At 36.7% G+C, this 20951-nt stretch overlaps 1 protein-coding gene across 1 annotated transcript in view; it reads left to right on the forward strand.

The window, feature by feature from the left end:
* LOC121314846 (myelin basic protein-like) overlaps positions 1–20951 on the forward strand; it is an 84511-nt gene that overhangs the window by 44782 nt on the left and 18778 nt on the right. Inside the window, 2 exon segments of the mRNA XM_041248559.1 lie at positions 2638–2682; positions 10673–11124. Coding sequence (XP_041104493.1) covers positions 2638–2682; positions 10673–11124 — 497 coding nt within the window.

The raw sequence follows: 20951 nt of genomic DNA on the forward strand, positions 1-20951 counted from the left end.
TACCCAAAAAACTGTTAAACAAGATGTATAAAAAAAGTGTTATTTTACCTGGTAATGAATAAATAGCTTTACCTCACATGATCTAACCTTGAACACTGAACTGGGCATTAGGTGGCAGATAAAACTCTTGGCTGTAAGATTAGTAGATTGAGTGCAATACAGGTCTGCAGTCCTTAAAGCCCGGAACACACTGCCCAATGCGATCGCAGAAAAATCTTTGTGAGCAAGCATCACACACTGACCGATGAAATCGCAAAATGGGACTCACAATCTGCAAGTTTTTCCTGATGTTTGACCTGCCCAGGATGCATAACGTACAGCAGCAATGGGACAAATCAATAGGCGAAGAAATATAAGGCTATGGGCAGTACTAATACCTACAATTTTGGTTTAAAGGCGACATGCTCGTGAAAACCACATGACTGGAGACATGCATGTATTCTCTCTCTCTCTATTATTATTATTATTATTATTATTATTATTATTATTATTATTATTATTAATATTTATAATAATAATAATAATAATAATAATAATAATAATAATAATAATAATAATAATAATAATAATAATAATAATAATAATAAACAGTGCTAAAATAATTTAGTTTCAGTTTAAAATAACAGTTTATTTGCATCGTACACCAATGTGTGCAAAGCAGCAGCATGATTTATTTTTGTGTTACCATACTGGTAGCCTACAAGCTAAAGTAAAAAGAAAGTGCTCTAGGTGTTCATTTTGATTTTACTACTGTACTGTATATTGTATAGTGTACTGTATAGATTTATATGTTTCTTCATAATATAATGTGTAGCCTACCCAAAACACATTAGTGTTATTTAAGTGTAATGATTTATATATTTAACAGTATTAAAATAGGTAAAATGAAGACAGAACAGAATGCATAACAATTTTATTTTGATTCTTGCACCCCTGCATGTATAGACACTATCCTTTGGGCACCCTCTGCTGCAGCAAACCACAACTCAACTCCCCCTATTTATTTGAGCAATATTGCACAGCTCTAGCAATAGAGAGCTTGCTGAGGTGACGCAACAAATATTTAAATTGGTATATTGTGGCTCTTTTATTAACAGATTTTCTCTTTGTGCATACGACAAAATGAATACTTTGCTTTAAGTGTCGCAACAAAAATGCTAATTGGGGTGTGTGCTGCGACTGGCCCATCTTAGTACACCTACCCCTAAGTTGGCAAGGCTTCTTTACCCAAAACTGAACAAATATCTTTCACTGAAAAAAAGAAAACTTTAATGGCCTAAAAGACCCAATTTTGCATCAGTGCTTGCATCACCCTTTCCTCAAGAAATGGGCATCTATTGGGTTCATTTCTAAAGTGTCAGGCCTTCCATCCAAAGAAAGTGCTCAGGGGATAAAGGATTAACATACCTGAGTTGGCATGTTTCTATTGATATTTTTCAAAATCTCTAGCAGCAAAGCGATCATAATACTATGTTATTAATGTCATGGTAATCGATGGCTGCAATTTGGCTTGTATGCAGCCAAACGCATAGAGGGTTTTTATCAAAAACATTGTCCTAAATAGTACGCTTACGAAAATAAACCCAAAACCACGTCAGTTAAACTAAACCGTGAAGGAAAGAACATGAGCTCGGCAAGTCAAGAATCAGGCAACATTGAAAAAAGTAAACTGTGCTGTATGTTCCAGAAAAAAAAAGCATTGTATGTTAATTATAAATAAAATATATGCAGCTTATAAACAAAAAGAAACATTATTTGTCAAGCTGGTGGGTGCTTTAGAAACTTGCTGCTGTTAGTTGAGATTTTTAGCCTCAGTGGGTTGCTTGGAATTTTGCCACATATTTCTCATGGTTATAGAATTTCGCCCATTTTTAGTCCCACTAGCTTTATCCATGGGCTTTTTTGTTTTCCTTCAAGTACCTTCTGATCCTCGGTGAACGGTCAGAATGCCAAAAGTATTTTCGAAACAAGAAAGACATGTTGTGAAGCAGTCCCACTCGCTGCATTCTTTTACTCTGTGCTGCCAGTGTGGGTGCTGTGCCACTCCTTACATGTAAATAGGCAGATTGTACATGACCTCATACTGCATGCAGCACCAACAGTGTTTAAAGGCTACATTTTAAAACATCCTAAAAATATTTAAATATATTGATTGTGTAACGTTTTGTAAGCCCTTGCTTTGGTCAGCAGTGTTTAATACCTATGATTTTTGTGTATCTGAGATTCCATTACATTTATAGAGACCATCGGCTTCAGTGTCCGACAGAAAGTGACAGCCACAGGAGTGTGCATAGTGTCAAGGGTGACAGTACAGCAGCCAAAATGCAGTTTGTACACTAGCTTCTGATGAGCTTGGTAAGCAATAATGAAACCAAAACCATAGAAAACACCCAGAATGTGTGCATGCAGAAATCATGTGTACTTTGATAATCTATAGCCATGAGAGCTGTACAGTAAAATGCATTTTAACCTTTAAGCATAATATTTTATCCCACAAATTAAGTTTCTCTCACTTAAGATTTAAAACATATAACAATGTGTTTGTTTCACATTCCATCTTCCGCTGTCCTAAACTGTTTTCAAATCCATCAGATTCTCATTCACGTAAATTTGTTTTACCCTTTTCTCGCACAAAAGGTACCGATTCTACCCCTGCCCAAGAACTGCAACTCATGTTGGAAGGTATTTTTTGATCAACTGTTTTTCAAAATGTAATGTGTGCAGAAATTGGAAGTTGACTGAAAGTTTTTCTCAGGACTTAATTTGTATATATAATAAGATGTCTAGGAGAGTTTCAGTGGTGATTGCTTCATCTGCTGTGGTAAATATTGTAAGCATGATATAAATTATTTACCTATGGACTTATTTTCCCCATAACACAAAATAAGCAAACCTTCCATATAAGAGATATATATATATATATATATATATATATATATATATATATATATATATATATATATATATATATATATATTAATATTTTTAATGACACAAATAATATATGATGACAGACAAGTTTAAATTGTTTTTAAAGTGTTTAAAACAACTTTACTTATTCTGGCATTCATTTCAGGATGCAATGAAAATACATGTATCAGGGCCTTAAGTGTTTAAGGATTTAAGTATAGGGTATAAAAGATAAAAGCCCTCTTTTAGGAGACCACCTGTTGTCACTATTTGACTGTCCCTTGAGTGGTCTGTTAATACAGGTTTGACTGTTATGAAATTCTCAATCACAAAACCTCCAATACAGCCTTGTACATTTAAATGCATTATGAAAACTGCATTACTGAAAATAAATAAACAAATGCAATAAAAAGAAAAATAGTAAGGTGCAGTGCAATTTCAGTAAGTGTCTCCCTGTACTTTTAATGTGTTCAAGTCAAACCGCTGCTTAGGGATACACTGCCAAACGTCAATATAATGGTAATGTCAACAAGCCTTCTAAAATCATATTAACATCCCATTGAAGACCTACACTTCCTAGCTTTAATCTTCATCCTTTGCTTTAGTCAGAAAGACATTTCTAATGCTCTGTTTAAAATATTAGTCAGTACTAAACATCACTGTCTTTTCTTCAGAAACATTTGGGATATAACCCTAATCGCTGGATTCACTTTGGCTCTATGATTCAATGTCATTCCTGTCTGTGTTACAGGTGCGCATACTCCAGCTCTTCTGAAATTCTACAGTTTGTGCTCCTAGTTTACATTATCCTCATTCCCTCAGCCATTTCTAATTGCCCTGTAAAGACCAAGACTTTCACATCACTAACATTTAGATGTAATTTATGTATTTGTAATTGGCTTTTGAACCCTTCAGTTTATTTATTAAATGAGACTATTAAGCCTCTACATGCCTGCTTCAATTGACACATATCTTCATCACTTACTCCCCTGTTAAAATCCAATCTCTTCCAGTAATATGTTAAATACAGCAATAATGTTATTGTTCAGGGTAATGTATGCCATGCTTCCTTTCCATTTGCCTTGTTAAACAGACTCTGAAAAGCAGTAAGGTGCCTTTCCAAAGTATTTGGTGAATTTCATTATTCTGGATTAATTAAAGCAGAGTTTGATTATTAAGAAGCTCTTTAAGCATGTCATATATGCAAGATGTTTATAGAGCGGTAGAAGATGCTGCGCACATGGGTTATAATTCCTGCTTCCCTGTGCCCTTATCTGTAAATGATTAATTACTCTGTCAGAATTTACCCTGGTATATCCCTGGAAGCCATCCCACCAATGTGTCAAGGTGTGCTGGAAAACTACTTCTACACTGTGATGTGTTGAGGGCAGGTGTGTACTTAAAGAAATAGGAGCCTATTATAGTATATTCTTTTAAATCAGCCAAATTTCTCACAAAGTAAAAACATATCCTAATTAAGTTACCCAACTGGTATGTAAGACATTGGACAATTAAGACATTTAATTCTTAATTTTTGAAGTAATCAACTTGTTCATCAAGAATTGTTTTTAACTTAAATCACCTACATCTTAAACATTAATGACAGTCCATTTTACTGTGTGCGCTTGATTACTGCCTGATGGCTCCACTGTCTAGAGTGCTTTGCCCGCATCATCCAACATTACATAGCGGTATTCTGCTCTTTCCTAACAATTCTGAATTTGAACAATAAGGGCTCTATGTATCATAGATTTTTTTTTCGTATCTTGACTTTTCATAGTTTTTTGTGACTCCATAAACCTACCCGCGATCTATTAAAATACATTTTTAGTCCCTTAACTTAGTTTCATCCCTGCTGCGGTAGCTTAGTTACGACTGTTAGTTTCAAAGTACTTTCGTATGCAAATGTACAAATCTTATTATAATATCAAAGTTTCGCGCTTACCCTTGATGTGTTATCATTTTTTTCCTGATTTACAACTCTGGTTTGTGTCTGTTATTTTACTCATGCCTCTCAATGGCATAGAGCTATTCATATGTGAAACTTCCTGTTTAAACGTGTATAGGCTTCTAGTTATTTTAAAATAAAGCATCTTCAAATATAAAATAAACCACAAAAAATGTATTTATTAATAGTCTAAATTAAACAATAATGGCAAGAAATGCATTTTGTTTTGGTTTATTTGATATTTTAAGGTGCTTTATTTTAAACTTAAATATGGACTGGAGAGGAGTAGAATAGTAGAAATTTATTGACCCGAGAGAAGACCATTGCTTCCGACAGGGAGCTGTAATGCCCGAAGCCACACCCTGGAGGCAACAATAGTCTTCCCGAGGGGGCATTTTTTATTTTCCACTGTGGCTGAGTCTGCAGTACATTTTTAATATATGAATCCGTCAATAAAATAAGTGAGGCAAGGTTGGATAGTAAATATTACTTTTATATATTTTGTTTAGTTCTTTCACATACTTTCTGCTTTGGAACACTGTGCTGCCAGCCTGCCCAACCAAGATGGCCACCAACATTCTAAAAGAGTCCTACCTCCAAAAAAAAGCACCTCTCTTCCTTTCCTGTCTTCTCCCTGTCAGAATATCTGAACATCCTCTTTTTCTGCCAGTGCAGACTTTACAGTCAATCTGTAACGTTGGAGATAAAAGGTTCTATGTTAATAATGAGGCAATATCACTAGTGTCCGAGAAGCCAGTGAAGAGTCTAGGGAGATGGTACGACGGGGAACTAAAGGACACATTTCGTGTGGGAGAAGTTAGACAACAAGCAGTGGAAGGGTTGCTGCCTCAGTAGAGTGGGACTTTATGGTAAAGGAATACTGCAGCTACCAGTCTCTGCTCTAACCGAGGAGTTTAAGTGCGTCAAGCTCCAACTGGAAATTACATTAGTAGATTCACGCAACAAATCCGTAAGGGAGGCAGCACCTGTGTTGAAAACTGGAAGAAAATGGGTGGCAAAGAAAGCTGTGGAAGATGCTAAGGCTGCCCTTCGAATCTGTGATATTATGGGGCAAGTTCAGCATGGTCTTGGTCTCAGTTCAGCTCATCCTACATGGCACAAGGCAACCCCAGCTCGATGGAGGAAGCTGGTAGTCAACAACGTGCAAAAGCAGGAGGAGAGGATCAGGTGTGTAAAGGCCATTTCCCAGGCCAAGCAGGGAGAATGGATGAGATGGGAGAGTGTGGAACAATGCAAGATCGGCTGGCAAGACCTATGGACAATGGAACAGAGCAGGATCAGTTTCCTTATCAGATCAACAAATGATGTAATGCCATCACCATAGAACCTAAACCTCTGGGCGGGTAAGGATCCCTCATGTGCTTTGTGTTCATCACCTGCAACATTAAGGCACATTTTGACAGGATGTAAGGTGGGTCTTAGCCAAGGACGGTTTAGTTGGCACCATGTTTGGTGTAACCTGATCAATAAGTTGCCACCAGTTCCATCAAAGCATTACACACAAAAGACAATATTCCTCCGCCCAGGAGAGCAACCACCAAGAAAAGGTATTAAAACCAAGCTTCGCCCAGGATAACTGGAAGCTGCTAGAGACTGGAAGATGCTGGCAGATGTTAGTCAACGGCTTATTTTTCCATCTGAGATTGCCACCACTAACCTTCGACCAGACATTGTCTTGTGATCTGGATCAGCACACCTTGTTTATCTGGTAGAGTTAACAGTGCCTGTGGATGAGTCGTATGAGAGGAAGAAACTTCGGTATGCTCAACTAGCTGCAGAAGCGGAATGGTGAGGATGGAGAGTCCAAATTTACCCAGTGCAGGTGGGTTGTCGAGGATTTGTGGCACACTCTACAACCTGGTTTCTCAGAGATGTCTGGTTCAGCAACGCTGAAGTATGGGTAAGTAAGCTGGGCTGAGTTGAGTGGGAGACAGAGGGGGATGATGCTGGGACACCAGAGTCACTGTTGAGCCCTCTTGAGGTATCGTGGGCTAGTGGACGAAACACCGAGGACATAAGGTGCCCACTTGAAGACCCAAGAGATGTACCCTACTTAGCTCAATCCAGACAGTTGTCATGCTGATGCGCTGGGGAGACCGCACTGTGGTTGATCCCCGGGGCGAGCATCATAGTCGTTGTGAGTGCTGATGCGCTGGGGAGGCAAAATAAGCAGATCCCTGGAGTCAGCATTACACTTCAGCCATTAACACCAGGCAGAAGGATATCTACATCAACAGATGGAAAGCAACGCAAATGGATGGAGATAGAGATGGATCACATTAGTTTACTGTAAAGCTACGTCTTAGTTGGTGCTTATCTTGGCGCGAGTCGGGTTCAAATCAGCATGAAGTTTTTAACATCTACTCTCATGTAATCAAAATCATTCATGCTGCCCCTGGAAATGTCTCCCTAATAGTCTAGCTGGCACTGCTGGCATTTCCGTCACTGGGGCTGATACTGAGTTTCTTGCTGTAACCTTGTTCAGGAGCGTTTGCACAATCCTCTCTCTGAGCTCAACAGCCGTTGTATTTGTGTTTGTGCTTTTTTTAAAAATGATGAACACATTCACTAACGCTACCTTCTTTGCATGGTGATATACGCAGTGGTACCATTTGACCGAGCAGTGCTGAAAGCTGTAATAAGAGCACAGTTGGTCAGCTCTGTCTATACCTCCCATGTATCGATTATAATCCTCAATGCTCTTTGGTTTTCGGATTACTCGAAACCCTTCTGGTCCCCTTGCTGTGGATTCTCTTTGAAATCATTGATGTGTCGTGTATGGTAGAAAGCAAAGTAACTGTTCCCGCATCTTTGAAACTTGTAGCTAAAAGAAGCCCTTTCTCCAAAAACAACGGGGGATATCCCAGCTTCATTTTATTATTTTTGAATTCCTATGGTATTCCTTTTTGATTTACTTTAACAGTGCCACAAGCTCCAGTGTGTTTTTTTTGTGCAGTGTCTCAAAGAGAGCAGGGGAAGTGTAAAAGTTGTCGGGTGTGCACTACGAGCAGTACACTTTCCTAGCAGTTTTGTGGTGTTCAGCAGATGCATGACTAGACTGTAACCAATTCCCACATCTTTATCATAGTAATATGCTCCACCAGTGTACACATCCTGTGCATAAGTGTAGTTTGTATGCAAGTCAGCAAGGACAACATTTTTTATTCCAAAACTGTGACGTTTGTTTGGAACGAACTGCCGAAAAGAGAGTCGTCCACAGAAAGATATCATTGACTCATCCACAGCCAAATCTTGGGAGGGATAATACTCTCTTTGGAAAATTTCAATTAATTTATCCAGAAGAGGGCAAACTTTAAACGGGGTCGTATCCTGCTTGAGACCTCTCAGTTCTCAGACTGTTGTCAGTGAAATGCAGAACAGAACTTAAAATCTGATAGTGTTTTCTGGACAACACTTTTGAAAAATTAGGTGTCCAGGTAACTGGACATTAGTACTCAAGTCATTGGAAATATGTGGCTTTACGACTAGACCCATTGCAATTTGGAGCCCTATAAATATTTCCATTTCCTGTCGATTGGTAGGTTTCCAATCGTGAAAGCGGGAATGAGGGGCTAGAGTACCGCTAATATGAATTGCCTCAGCATACTGGTTTGTTTCTGCCACCATCAACTCAATCAAATCAGGAGTGAACATACTAATAAAATAATCATATGGGTCAGCACTACTCCATACTCGTGTTGGCTCAGATTATGACGGACTGAACTCATTTATTCCTTCCCTGCTGTTTTCAGTAGGTTTGACCACCCAGCACTCTCTCTCTCCCTGCCTGTCATTTCGTGCCACTCCCCTTAATGCGCCCCTTCTCCTGTCAGTGTCAACCTGGCTGTCTCCTCCCTCACTGTCACTAACTCCTCTGAGTCTGATCTTTTCATTTCCTCACCCTCGTTTACATCTTCCGGCCCTGCTACATCTTCCTCAGTAAATCCCTCAAATTCCTGTCGCTATCGCACTTAAACAAAAACAAATCTGAGCTCTCTCTTATATCTCGGTCTCTTTCCATTTTCCAATCGCCTACAACTCTCATCTTTCAGATCATGACATTGCGATGTATGCTGTCCAAACAAAATACAAACGATTAAAAAATTACTTTGATTTTTTTTTTATTATTATTATTTTTATGAATGTGCAACATTTTATACCTAGCAACGAGCATTTGATTGGACCAAAATTAAAAAAAAAAAAAAAAAAAAAAAAAACATTAATGCGTTTTTGGCGACTAAAAGTCGCCGCAGGCAGTATAAAAATGCTCAGTGGGTGGGTGACTTTAGTCGCCGCGGGCAGCTAGAGTTTTACATATAGTTGATACAGCATACATAAGTAAAGATTGATGTATTTTGTTTAACTATAAGTGATACAGCATAAGTGAATAAATAAATAGCATACATAAATAACAGAACATTTTTCTGAATGTGGAGTTCATCAGAATTGCTAAGCATGCCATAATTGCTGGTAATTGATTTCTTCCGGGCCAAGATTAACACTCAGCAACGAGATCAAAGATTGATGTGTGGAGTTCATCTCGACCTGGAAGAAGATCCAGTTACAAATAATTATGACATTTTCCAATTCAATAATAATTTTTCCTAATACATTTTTAAAGCCCTGCAAAAAAACCTAGGAATCAATTTCCAAAGAAGTGGAAGGCGTAAGTTTCCCTACAGATGGATATACCCCAGTTGGGAAGGTGGCTTCCTTTATTTCAGTAAATTCTCTTGGACTGTGTGCTATATAAGTTTGCTTAAACAAATCAACTCTTCTAATTAGTGGATTTTGAAAATGTCACACTTGTGGAGTAGGTTCTAAATCCCCAGGAGTTATGTTTTTCCGTTTGTATTAAACAAATAGCTAAAGTTGTTTTTTTATGATACAGCATCCTTTGTTTGCCATAAATAACTGTATGCAGCAACACAAAGAACAACTGTTGTGAAAATATTAGTATGCAGAGTCTCTGGTGCTTTGTTACTGCATCTATCTTAGTACAGTATCAACATTGTTCATGCATTTTGTGAATTGAGACCAAACCTGAAATTCTGCAACTTTATACATTATCACTGTTATCACTGCTTAAACATTCAAACATTTTAAAATCACACTAAGCTATTAGGTTCGTACTCTTTTTCTGTATCATCAATTGCTGTGTATTGCCCTTAGCTGCATTTACCCTCTGTCTGGAGAATCAAGGCAAATGTTGCAAAAATTTTATTTTCTCCCTCAATATTAAGGTTTCATTTGTGCCTTTTGTAATAACTAAATACACCCTGGTGTTCCAGATTGTACTTAAACAAATTCCACCCTTCTTGATTTAACTAAATCTGCTTGCCTCCTTCCTTAGTGCCAGATTAGTACGGACATTTTTACTGTAAAGCTTCTACAAGACATAAGAGGAAAGAGGAATTTATAAAACTGTAATGTATGTGATATTCACAATACATTGCTTTTTAAATTCACATTTAGGCAGCTATTCACTTGTAACATTACTTTGTTCCCACTCTGTTTGGAATCAGTTATAAAAGAAAAATAGAATTAATTAATTCAGTGTCAGAATGGAAGAAATATGTAAAGTCTGCATGTTGCTAGATTGTTAATACTTTTTATAGGATTTTTGGTAATGATTAAGGATGCTGTGTCTTTAAAAACTCCCAATCCTCTATGCATTTTCTATAAAATAACTTATCTTTGGGTCTTTTGCCTCAAGAAGTGAATAAAAAGGGTCTAATTGTTCTCCTGCTGTTTTTCATAGGCCAACATTCATAGATCCCTTGTTGTTTGCAGGACATGTAGAGGCAGATGTGAACCAGAACAATAGGACCTCCTCTGAGAAGACAGCGGTGACAGACTCCAAGGGTGCAGCAGACACAGAGAATGCCTGGAACGAGGCCCACACAGCTGACCACGCTGCAAGTCGCCCACACTTGGTCCGCCTCTTTTCCCGGGATGCACCAGGCCGCAAAGACAACACCTTCAAAGATCGCCCATCGGAGTCAGATGAGCTTCAGACCATCCAGGAGGACAGTGGACCAGCTTCCGATAGCTCGGATATTACTGAAAACTAGCCAGAAGAGTTCCCTGAGGGCCACTGAACACCACAAATGGCATCTACAAGCTCCACGGACCAGGCGAAACACGGAGGCAAATCCAGGGGACAAAGGGACACTGGTCTACTAGACCAGCTGGGAAAATTCTTTGGAGGTGAAAAAGAAGGATCCAGGAAGGGATCAAAAAAGGTGAGCTTTGAGAACACAAGGACACAATCTATTTTTTTAAGGATAGTTTTAACACATTTTTATTGAGGCATAGCCAGAATCTCTGTAAACTTTAGTTTTTTTTTTTTTTTTTTTAAAGTTCATTTATCAAAGGGTATCATATTTACAATACAAGAAAACATGAAACATTCTTGTATACAGTCACTTGAGAAATGGTATGGGTGTGGTTTCAGAACTGGACTGGCAAACAAAATGACCTATTGATGTAGCCAAATTATACAGTTTGCAAATAATGAATAATCATAAACTATTAAACAACTGAGGTATCAGGAAAAAAAAAAAATTCAGAATCTACAATTATAATTGTCAATGAAAGCTGTCAAACTGGACTGTATTCTTTATCTGTAGATAATGACAACACGATACAAAGTTTTTGGGGTTTCTTTTGTATGTTTGCTTAAAGAATCATTAAATGCATCAGCTGTTTCTTTAATTAATAAAGTAGTTTGATTTGCTGAGACACAGTACAAATAAGTGCAACCAATAAGTGCTCGGATATTACTGGGAATTACAGGGAATTTTGCAAACTCCTTTGTTTACTAAGTTTTTCTAGTGGGTGAGAAGAATGTATTTAATTGTAATAAAAACAAAGTCACATTTTGTCATTTTTTATTTTTAAATAGTTGTTAATAAGAGACTGACAGCAAGTCTAAGGACAAATGTGTTTTCTTCTGTGTCATAGCAGCACCATTTAATGAAATGCAGTTTATATTATATATCACTCTTCTGCTGAACCAGGTCTCATTTAAGCTTTAGTTTTGCAATTACTGAATGGTGCTGAAAGTTGAAAGTACGGAATGTGATTCAGTCACCATTGAAACAGTGCAAGTGCTTGATAGGTCTCACTTTTTTGTAACCTGTTTTTGTAATGTATTGTAAGCTGTGTTTGTCGATCTGTCGAGGTACCATAAATACTTCTGGAAAGAAAATGAAGCCTTGAAACCTTGATACATTAAAAAGTTCTTTATCTGCTGTATAAGCAACTTACTCACAATACTCAATTATACTTGCACCAGTGGCTCCAATTAGAACTGTATTACCAGCCATTTTTCCAAGCAATCTCTTAATAAATTAATTTAAAATGCATTCGGGGTTATATAATGGGAAGTAATTCTGAAATGAGTGTTCTGCTAAGATGATTTTAGTTTGCACTTTAGTGTAGAGGGCTATATAGCTTTAACTTGGAGGTTGACTCTCATGGGTTACTTTTTAATGTAACACTGCTTCATCTGTGGAGTGCCTGGTACTGCAAATCACTGTAATTCCTTTCTTTTGTCAACTGTTCTCCCAAGATCACATTAAGCCCATCTAAGCTGCCCACACTCTCTAATTAGAAAAAAGCTAAATAACATTCCCTTTGTACGGCTCAAAGTTAGAGTTGACGTTAAGATAAAGAGTACTTTGAACATTTTACACAGAAGCATCTTCTTTTCCCTCTGATGGTGAAAGCTAATGAAATAACAACTTCTTGTTGTTTGTGCTTCCTGCAAGTCCTTATGAGACAATAGGGATTATGGAACAGCAACATTTTCTGTACAGTGTATACCATTGACCTTTCCTTATTTCAAGTGGTCTGCAGTGAAAGGTGTTACATTGGTGGTATTGAATGCAGAGATACTAATATTGTGTATTTCTGTAGCAAGTAAAACTGTCAGCTCAGTATACAAATCAGAAAGACCTGTTCCAGTTTGTGACTTACAAATCCTTTGGTTGTTATTTGTCTTAAGAAATCTTTTAGCTTGGTCGAACATTCTGCTTTGTCATGTCTAAGTAAGTTTGTGTAGAAACTGACGTTTAAAGGGGGTGGTTAGCACTTTTTATACTTTTCAATTTTTTTGTCTAAAATTGTACCAGTTGATTTTGGCAGTATTTTTGTTTCAGTATCACCTGCCAAATTATCATTACCATTTAAATGTATGAGCAAAACTTGCTGCTGTTAAGTTTTTCAAAAGTATTAAGCTACTGTCTTCATTTTCTTTTTAGTTAAGGGTGTTTTTTTTAAAGTATTCAAGTGGTAAAGATGTGGGACTTTATATTGTGTTATAATGAACCACAATTGCTTAAAAGTATTTCCTTTGTGAATTGGTTACTATTATCTTGTATACAGGTACTTTTTCATTGTGTAAAACCATTAGTTATAAATATCAGAATCCAGGGGTGCAGCTGATACTGATAAATTGGGCACACATTTCTATATGGTTCCCTCCCAGTATATCCCTGTTGGTAATACTAATTCCTTTTAATATTTTTATAACCACAATTATGTACCTACTAATTGCCCTATAATTCATAATTCTACAGTGCTCAATAATGTATCTGTTGCACTTTTGTGTTCAGTTAAATTCATGATGCACTTTGCTGTAGTTTACTAATACAGATGTCAATGAACCTTTTTTTTTTTTTTTTTTTTTTTGCATTTTTGTATAAAAGCCATGCTTTTAAAATAACAAACAACAACAACAACAAAAAAAAAAAAAAAAAAAAAAAAAAAAAAAACGTATGTATTACTAGTGTTCCATTTTTGACTGTAACTCCAAACCTGATTGTTATTCTTGCTTTTGGGTGATTGCTTGAGCTTACAATCCTGTATTAAAACTCTTTAAAGAAACACTGTCAACTGATTTGCATGTGTGCTTTGTGCTTCTTGTTTAACATTGCTGCTTGAACATTTCAGTAACAGAAAACCAGCCCCCAAATAATGCTGACATATTATGAGGCACTAGACAATTCTGAATAACTTTTGCTATAAACACATGAAAATGTATTCAAGGCTTTTCCAAACAGTCATAAAAACAGTCCATTCTAAAGCAGATATGTTGTACTGTGGGTATGTAAGGTCCTACAAATAATATTTTCAACTCTACAGTAAGTGTGCAGATTTTGTAATATACAAAAAAAAAAAAAAGATAAAATGTTCCCCACAATCCTTTCATTATGAACATAATGTATTAATCCACTAATTTTTTTTAACAATAATGTGTTGCTAACTGAGCTTTGTAAAGTGAGGTAAATTAAAAATCATATCTATGACTTAGTTTGTTTGGTAATTGTTTTGACAGTGGGAGTGCTATGTTTTTCCACATCATGTTGTAAATGATAACGTAAGTGTGTACACAATTGCTATAATGTTGACCTGGCTTTATGAATTAGATTTGTTTGTATCCAACAACAGCATTGGTTATCTAGCCATGAGATGTCCTTGACAAGAAATGTGTTTCTAAAATCTCTTTTTATCTCTGATAAGTTACAATTAGCAATATCTGTGATTCCAAGAGTAAATCACTAAACTTATCCATGGAACTTTGACACCTGTAACCTATTCAAACTTTAGAAAATGTTCTTTGTAACATTCTGCTTCGTAGCATATTTGTCATTTTAAAAAATATTAAGTGTAAATGTGCATCTGTGACAGTCATAGTTCTTTATGAGTGTTTTAAAGGGTCTTTTAAAGTCTTTGTCATCTTGCTAGTACTATTTTTCAGATTTAAAGGTTAAAAATTGTCATGACGGCAGATGTGTCATACTTCAGTGTAGTTGAATGCTATTTAAAGTTAGTCTGTCTTGTATTTCTTAGAATGTAGTCACAATTAGTAGATGTCTAAATTGAAATGGTACAATATGAATTTCTGCAGTTAACTTACAAAAAAAAATGGAAGTAAATCATGCATAACTGATTCAATCGCAAACAAGTATTTCTTGAAGGTACCAAGTTAGCAATGAATACAAGATAAAATAACATTTTCTGAAAGGAATCAAACCATTACAGTGGTATTAAAAAAGGTAGATTTGTTTGTATCCAACAACAGCATTGGTTATTTAATCATGAAATGCTTATATTAGTCCAAATTTACCAACCATTCCTGACAACTTGGACTTTCAGCAGTGAGCAATTCATTCAGTCCAATGCTGATGCAGGATGGTGCATTGTCCAAAGTGGGCATCTGTTTACAGGTAGGTAACGTACTATAATATCCTCTTGACCGATCAGTCTAAATGAATAGATTAGTTCATTCAATACTGTTCAGCACTGCTTAGTTCTGATCTTCATCAGTTAGTTCTGTTCAGCAAGATAGCCCAGAATTTGTTTAGAATGTGATGTGCACTGATTGTATGAAACTGTTTCAAACCTTTACTTTTCCCAGACATTTTCCATGCAATTCAGGAAATTGGCATCAATTTCACATGCTATTTGGTAGATAGTTGTAAAGAATTGGTTGTCAAACATGTGGGCTTAATGAGGTATAGTGTTTTCACCCAATTCATAACAGACCATTAAAGTACATGGTGCTAACAAAATAATCCCACTAAATCTTACCTAATGTATACAGTGTCTATAGAAAGTCTACACCCCCTTTCAAAATTTTCACCTTTTGTTGCCTTATAGCCTGGAATTAAAATGCTTTTTTTCCATTTATCTATACATCCTACCCTGCAACTTCCAAATGAAAAAAATATTCTAGATATTTGTAGAAAATTAATTAAAAATAAAAACTGATTGGTTGGATAAGTGTCCACCCTCCTTGTAATACCAATCCTAAATTAGCTTGGGTGTAACTAATCACCTTCAAAATCACGCACCAAGTCAAGTAGCCTCTACCTGTGTTAAATTGTAGTGATTCACATGATTTCAGGATGAATTCAGCAGTTTCTGTAGGTTCCCTCTGCTGGGTAGTGCATTTCAAAGCAAAGACTCAACCATGAGCACCAAGGTGCTTTCAAAAGAACTCTGGGACAAGGTTGTTGAAAGGTACAGATCAGGGAATGGGTATCAAAGGCCTTGAATATCCCGTGGAGCACGATCAAGGCAATTATTAAGAAGTGGAAGGTGTATGGAACCACCAAGACCCTGCCTAGAACAGGGCGTCCCTCCAAACTGGATGACCGAGCAAGAAGGAGACTGATCACAGAGGCTACCAAGAGGCCATTGGCAACTTTGCAAGAGTTGCAGGCTTTTATGGCAAAGACTGGTCAAAGTGTGCATGTGACAACAATATCCCAAGCACTCCACAAATCTGGCCTGTATGGTAGGGTGGCAAGAAGGAAGCCATTACTCAAGAAAGCCCACCTTGAATCCCGTTAGAAGTATGCAAAAAAAAAAAAAAAAAAAAAAAACACACTCAGGAGATTCTGTAGCCATGTGGCAAAGCGTTATGTTTTGCGCAAACCCAACACAGCACATCACCCAAAGAACATCATCCCTACTGTGAAGCATGGTGGTGGAAGCATCATGTTATTGGGATGTTTCTTATCGGCAGGGACAGGGGCACTTGTATGGGTGTGTGTGTGTGTGTGTGTGTGTGTGTATATATATATATATATATATATATATATATATATATATATATATATATATATATATATATATATATATTTCACTCAAGTAAAGTCATTGTCTAATTTTTCATGTAAGAAATGTGATATCTGCAAAGTGATGGTAGTACATATTAGACTACAGGAATTATTTATTTTTGTTCTACATACTTTAAGAATAGTCACCAGTAAACTATTTTCAGGAGTAGAAATTCAGAGCATAAAAATGCGCTGTACTTTGTATATAAAGGTTGACAAATGTTGTTTCTTGTTCATCATAAAACAGTGTGTGGTTTTGAAGATGCTTTTCCCATGAGATGCTCACAGTGGAGCCCTCAAAGATCAAAGTGATTGAGATTCCATGATTCATGATGTGTGAAGAATATCTCACAAGATTTAAGATAACCTCATCATGAGCATTAGTCATGAGGATTACGTGCATATTCTCAATGCCTTTACATATTTCTGTGGAACCAGTATGTAAATGATTTTATAAACATTTTGCCCATCCCTAAGTTTAGTGAAATGTTGTCAAATTAAAACATTTATAAACAAATCACTACACTGTTGAAGCTCTACTCCCACATAGAGTGGGTTGCAAATCTGAAGACGTGAAAACATAACTCTCATTAATGCCACCCACTAGTAAAATGTGTTGGGACTTTACCAGAGTAAGTGGGTCCTGGCTAGGACCAGTGCCTTCACCCTCTGAATTCCAGGTGCCCACCATTGGTACAAGACATTGACATTGGTAAGCAGTGTGAAACAAGAAAGAGAGGACCCAACAAAACCAGGCAAACTAAAAGACTACAGAAGCATAAGAATGAGAGGAGGTGAGAATGTGCTGGCGAATGTTGTCAATCTTGGTTTTAAAATATTGAAATAAACTGTTGCATAGCTGATGTGAAGCTGGTAAAGTAATGGAACAGTTCAGCTACCGATCTTTTTTTCAGTTTTATACCGAACAATGGTAGAAAACAGCTATCTGGGATTACTTAGATAATTCTCAATAATATTTAAAAAATATCTAGATCTGGCTGTTGTCATAGCATCCCTATATACAACCAATGATTCTTTCCACATGTGCAGATGACTCGTTGAACGTGAGTACAGCCACCTACACTCAATTTTACAACAGCATTAGGGTTAGAAATAGTCTAAAGCTGAAATGTATTCACATCCAAGCACAGAAAGAGGAGATGTGCTATCAGGTTAAAAAGAGATATTCTATAGCTAAGAAGCATTAAAATGAAACCCAGCTCCATTGTGCTGTATGATATGGATGAAGGCAATAAACTTAACAACCTAAACAAAAATCCTGGGGCAGCCTAAATAAGGGCAAAAACCTCCCATAGCAACATGGAACTGTTACATAGAATGCCGTATGAACCAATATAATGTGTTGAAAGTCTAACTGATTACCCTCGAGACTTTCTAGGATACATTGTAAAGATCTATTTGCTTTACAGTGGTCATTCTTCACGAGGATGCATTGACTATCTCAATACAATGCATTTTATTTGTAAAATCTAGGGATTCAAATACATAGAGTTTACAACACTTATGAAGACATAATGTTATATTCTTTTATCATGATTTTTTTTTTTTTGCATTTCTGCAAATACTGAAACATAAATACATTCCACTTTTCAATAAGTTGTGTTGAAAAGGTTAAATATCGCCTGATTAAGGGGCATACAAATAATTTAAGCAAAGGGTGTAATTAAAGGAAATGTGATTAAAAAGTATTATTTCACCTTACTCAACTGATAAGTCTTACCTTAACATCACAGCACAGAGGAAAAGTAGGCATATTATCGTTTAAAATTGTATTGTTATATAATGGTATTCACAATATAAATAGAAACGTTAATTTTATATTATACCAAAGACAGTAAAATAGGGTTCAGCAACAGTATTTAAAAAAATAACACCAGTCTCTCAGCTAGCTATTACTATTTCATAGGCTTTTGAAGCAAGTGCATAGGCAGTTTTTCAGAGAGAGAAACATGTTAACACTATGCTCAGAAGTAGCATCATTTGGACAGCCCTGCAATAATTCATGTATATGTTTGTGTGTGTGTATGTGTATGAAGGTTTCATTTAATGTTTTCAAGAAATGTGTCTTTCTTTTGCAAAGTTGTAATAGTGCACAACAAATCATTTGGTGTTGATCTGTTTAGTAAGTAAACAGTATAAAGAGATACAGGGCTCCTGTTTTGTATGTATCCCAGTAAGTACAGGATATAACTAACCAATTTGATGCACACAGATTACTGTTCCTAGACATGAAAATGTGCCATAGATATCTCCTGTGTGGCTTTTTCTTGTCTCTTCCAATTAGTTACAGTTCCAGAAACCTGACAGGCCCAGTCAGCAATATAATTGACCTTGTATTAGATTTTTATGACATTAGTGCTGTCAGGGAGAATTGGAATGTTTAGAAAACTTCACGGTGTTAAACCTCACAATCATTTAAAACAACTACATACTTCCAATGTTTTCTTGTTAATCTAGAGTTTCTTTCACACTGGCATGCTCAACCCAGGTCAGAACCTTCTGCTTTTGTTAAAGCAGGGTTGTCCTGGGTGACAGACACAAGTGCACAATCCGCGTATTAATGCCCCGGAAGCAGCTTGTTACGGATGCTTCCATCCAAGCTTCTCTGGATTGAACCATCTGCCCAAATGTTGACTTGAGCAAATGTTTCTTCATACATACTACAATCTGGCTCATGGTGTGTCTAAACCAACAAATATGGCTAAACAGAATAAAGAGAAGAGTTCCTTGCAAAAGTGAAACCTTCACGCAGGCGTGGCTGTTTGTTATGTCATTGGCTTAAGAACAGCCATCATGCATTTTGTCTTGCTCAACCCGGGTCCAAGCGTGTCGACCCACATCATGAGGTGGGTCGCTGGGACACGAGTCAACTCGGGTACGACCCAGGTACGTCGTTTCAAGCTGCGCAGGATTGTGACCAAGTTAGCCAGAACCAGGGCCAGGACCTGGGTAGGATTGCAGTGTGAAAGGGGTAACATGTAAGAGCATGATTTTTTCTCAAAAATGAATTTCCTTTTTCCCTTATTTCTCCTTTAGATGCTTAGGGATATTACTTCCAGTTTAGAGTTAAGTGGTCAGGTGCAGTTTACCAGGGATTATGCAATATATAAACAATACTGGAATTATTTTCAATTATTACAAAAAAATTAAATAAAAAATAACATCTGAGGAAGTGAAAAGCCATTATCTGATTTAAGACATGATCATTTAAGATATCTGTTAAATGTTTAATATTCAGATACACATTCATTATTGTATTTGATGCACTGTATCTATACAACATGCACAATTGGCCGAGCGGCTCACCATGCACCAGCGACCCCTTAGTCTGGCTTGGTGCCTGCGGGCTTGCCTGTAAGCTGACCAGAGCTGTGTTGTTCTCCAGTGCTGTAGCTCCAAGGTGGCTGCATGGTGAGTCTGCAGTGTGAAAAGAAGCGGTCGGCTGATGGCACACACTTCGGAGGACAGTGTGTGTTCGATTTCATTCTCCTAAGTCAGCGTAGGGGTGGTAGTGGTGAGCTGAGCATAAAAATATATTCTAAATTGAGAGAAAATAATAACAGTAATTACGACTAAATTAAAAAAAAATAATAATAAAAAAGAGTTTTCTGTTGTATGCAGTCCACTGTAATGTCATACTGTTGATCTAGTGATGGATCGAAAAAATTCCACGGTTTAAATATTAAATTAGGACCAAACCGGGCATTTAAAGACAAAAATACATTAAAGAAATGTATAAACATACAGATGTTGGCTTTGCCAGTGTCCTTTGAATAGTTTAGATCAAGTGAAAACAATTATTATATAGACAGATCCCTCTATATATATTCTGATTCTATTACCTGCAACCGCCTCACTGAGAACCTAGACAGACCTATCAATCCGCCACAGCTGTCAATAATACAGAATAAATTACACAATTCTTGAAGTGAACTGACCTTAACAACATACAGCACCTCTCAATGAGAGGAAAAAAAACATAAAAAAGACACTTGGAGATTGACTCTGACAGAAAAGAAGCATCCACAAACGTCAAACCAACTGGGCAGTCAAAGTTTTTTATGACTGGCTGAATGAGCATAACACAAATATAGATTTGAAAACTGTCACGATAAAGTCCTATTGTTATTAACTAATTTTAAACAGAAATAACGGTAGTATATCTATTAGAATGTCATAGTTAATACTTTACTACAGTTTTAAATGGTAAACAAGAATTATTTTATGAGACAGAATGTTATTTCCACATTTGTCTAATTTAAAATCACTTTTAAAAATATGAAATCAGTCTTATTTTCAATTTTGTACAGTGTGAGCCATAGCATAATAAGAATAATGTACTCCAGGTTGTGTGTTGTGCCGGGATAACATCACTTCATGGATGTTCGACACAAGTGGCCTGCGGCCTCATGCCAAAT

Source organism: Polyodon spathula, chromosome 4 (assembly GCF_017654505.1).
Source record: "Polyodon spathula isolate WHYD16114869_AA chromosome 4, ASM1765450v1, whole genome shotgun sequence".
Classification (NCBI taxonomy): domain Eukaryota; kingdom Metazoa; phylum Chordata; class Actinopteri; order Acipenseriformes; family Polyodontidae; genus Polyodon; species Polyodon spathula.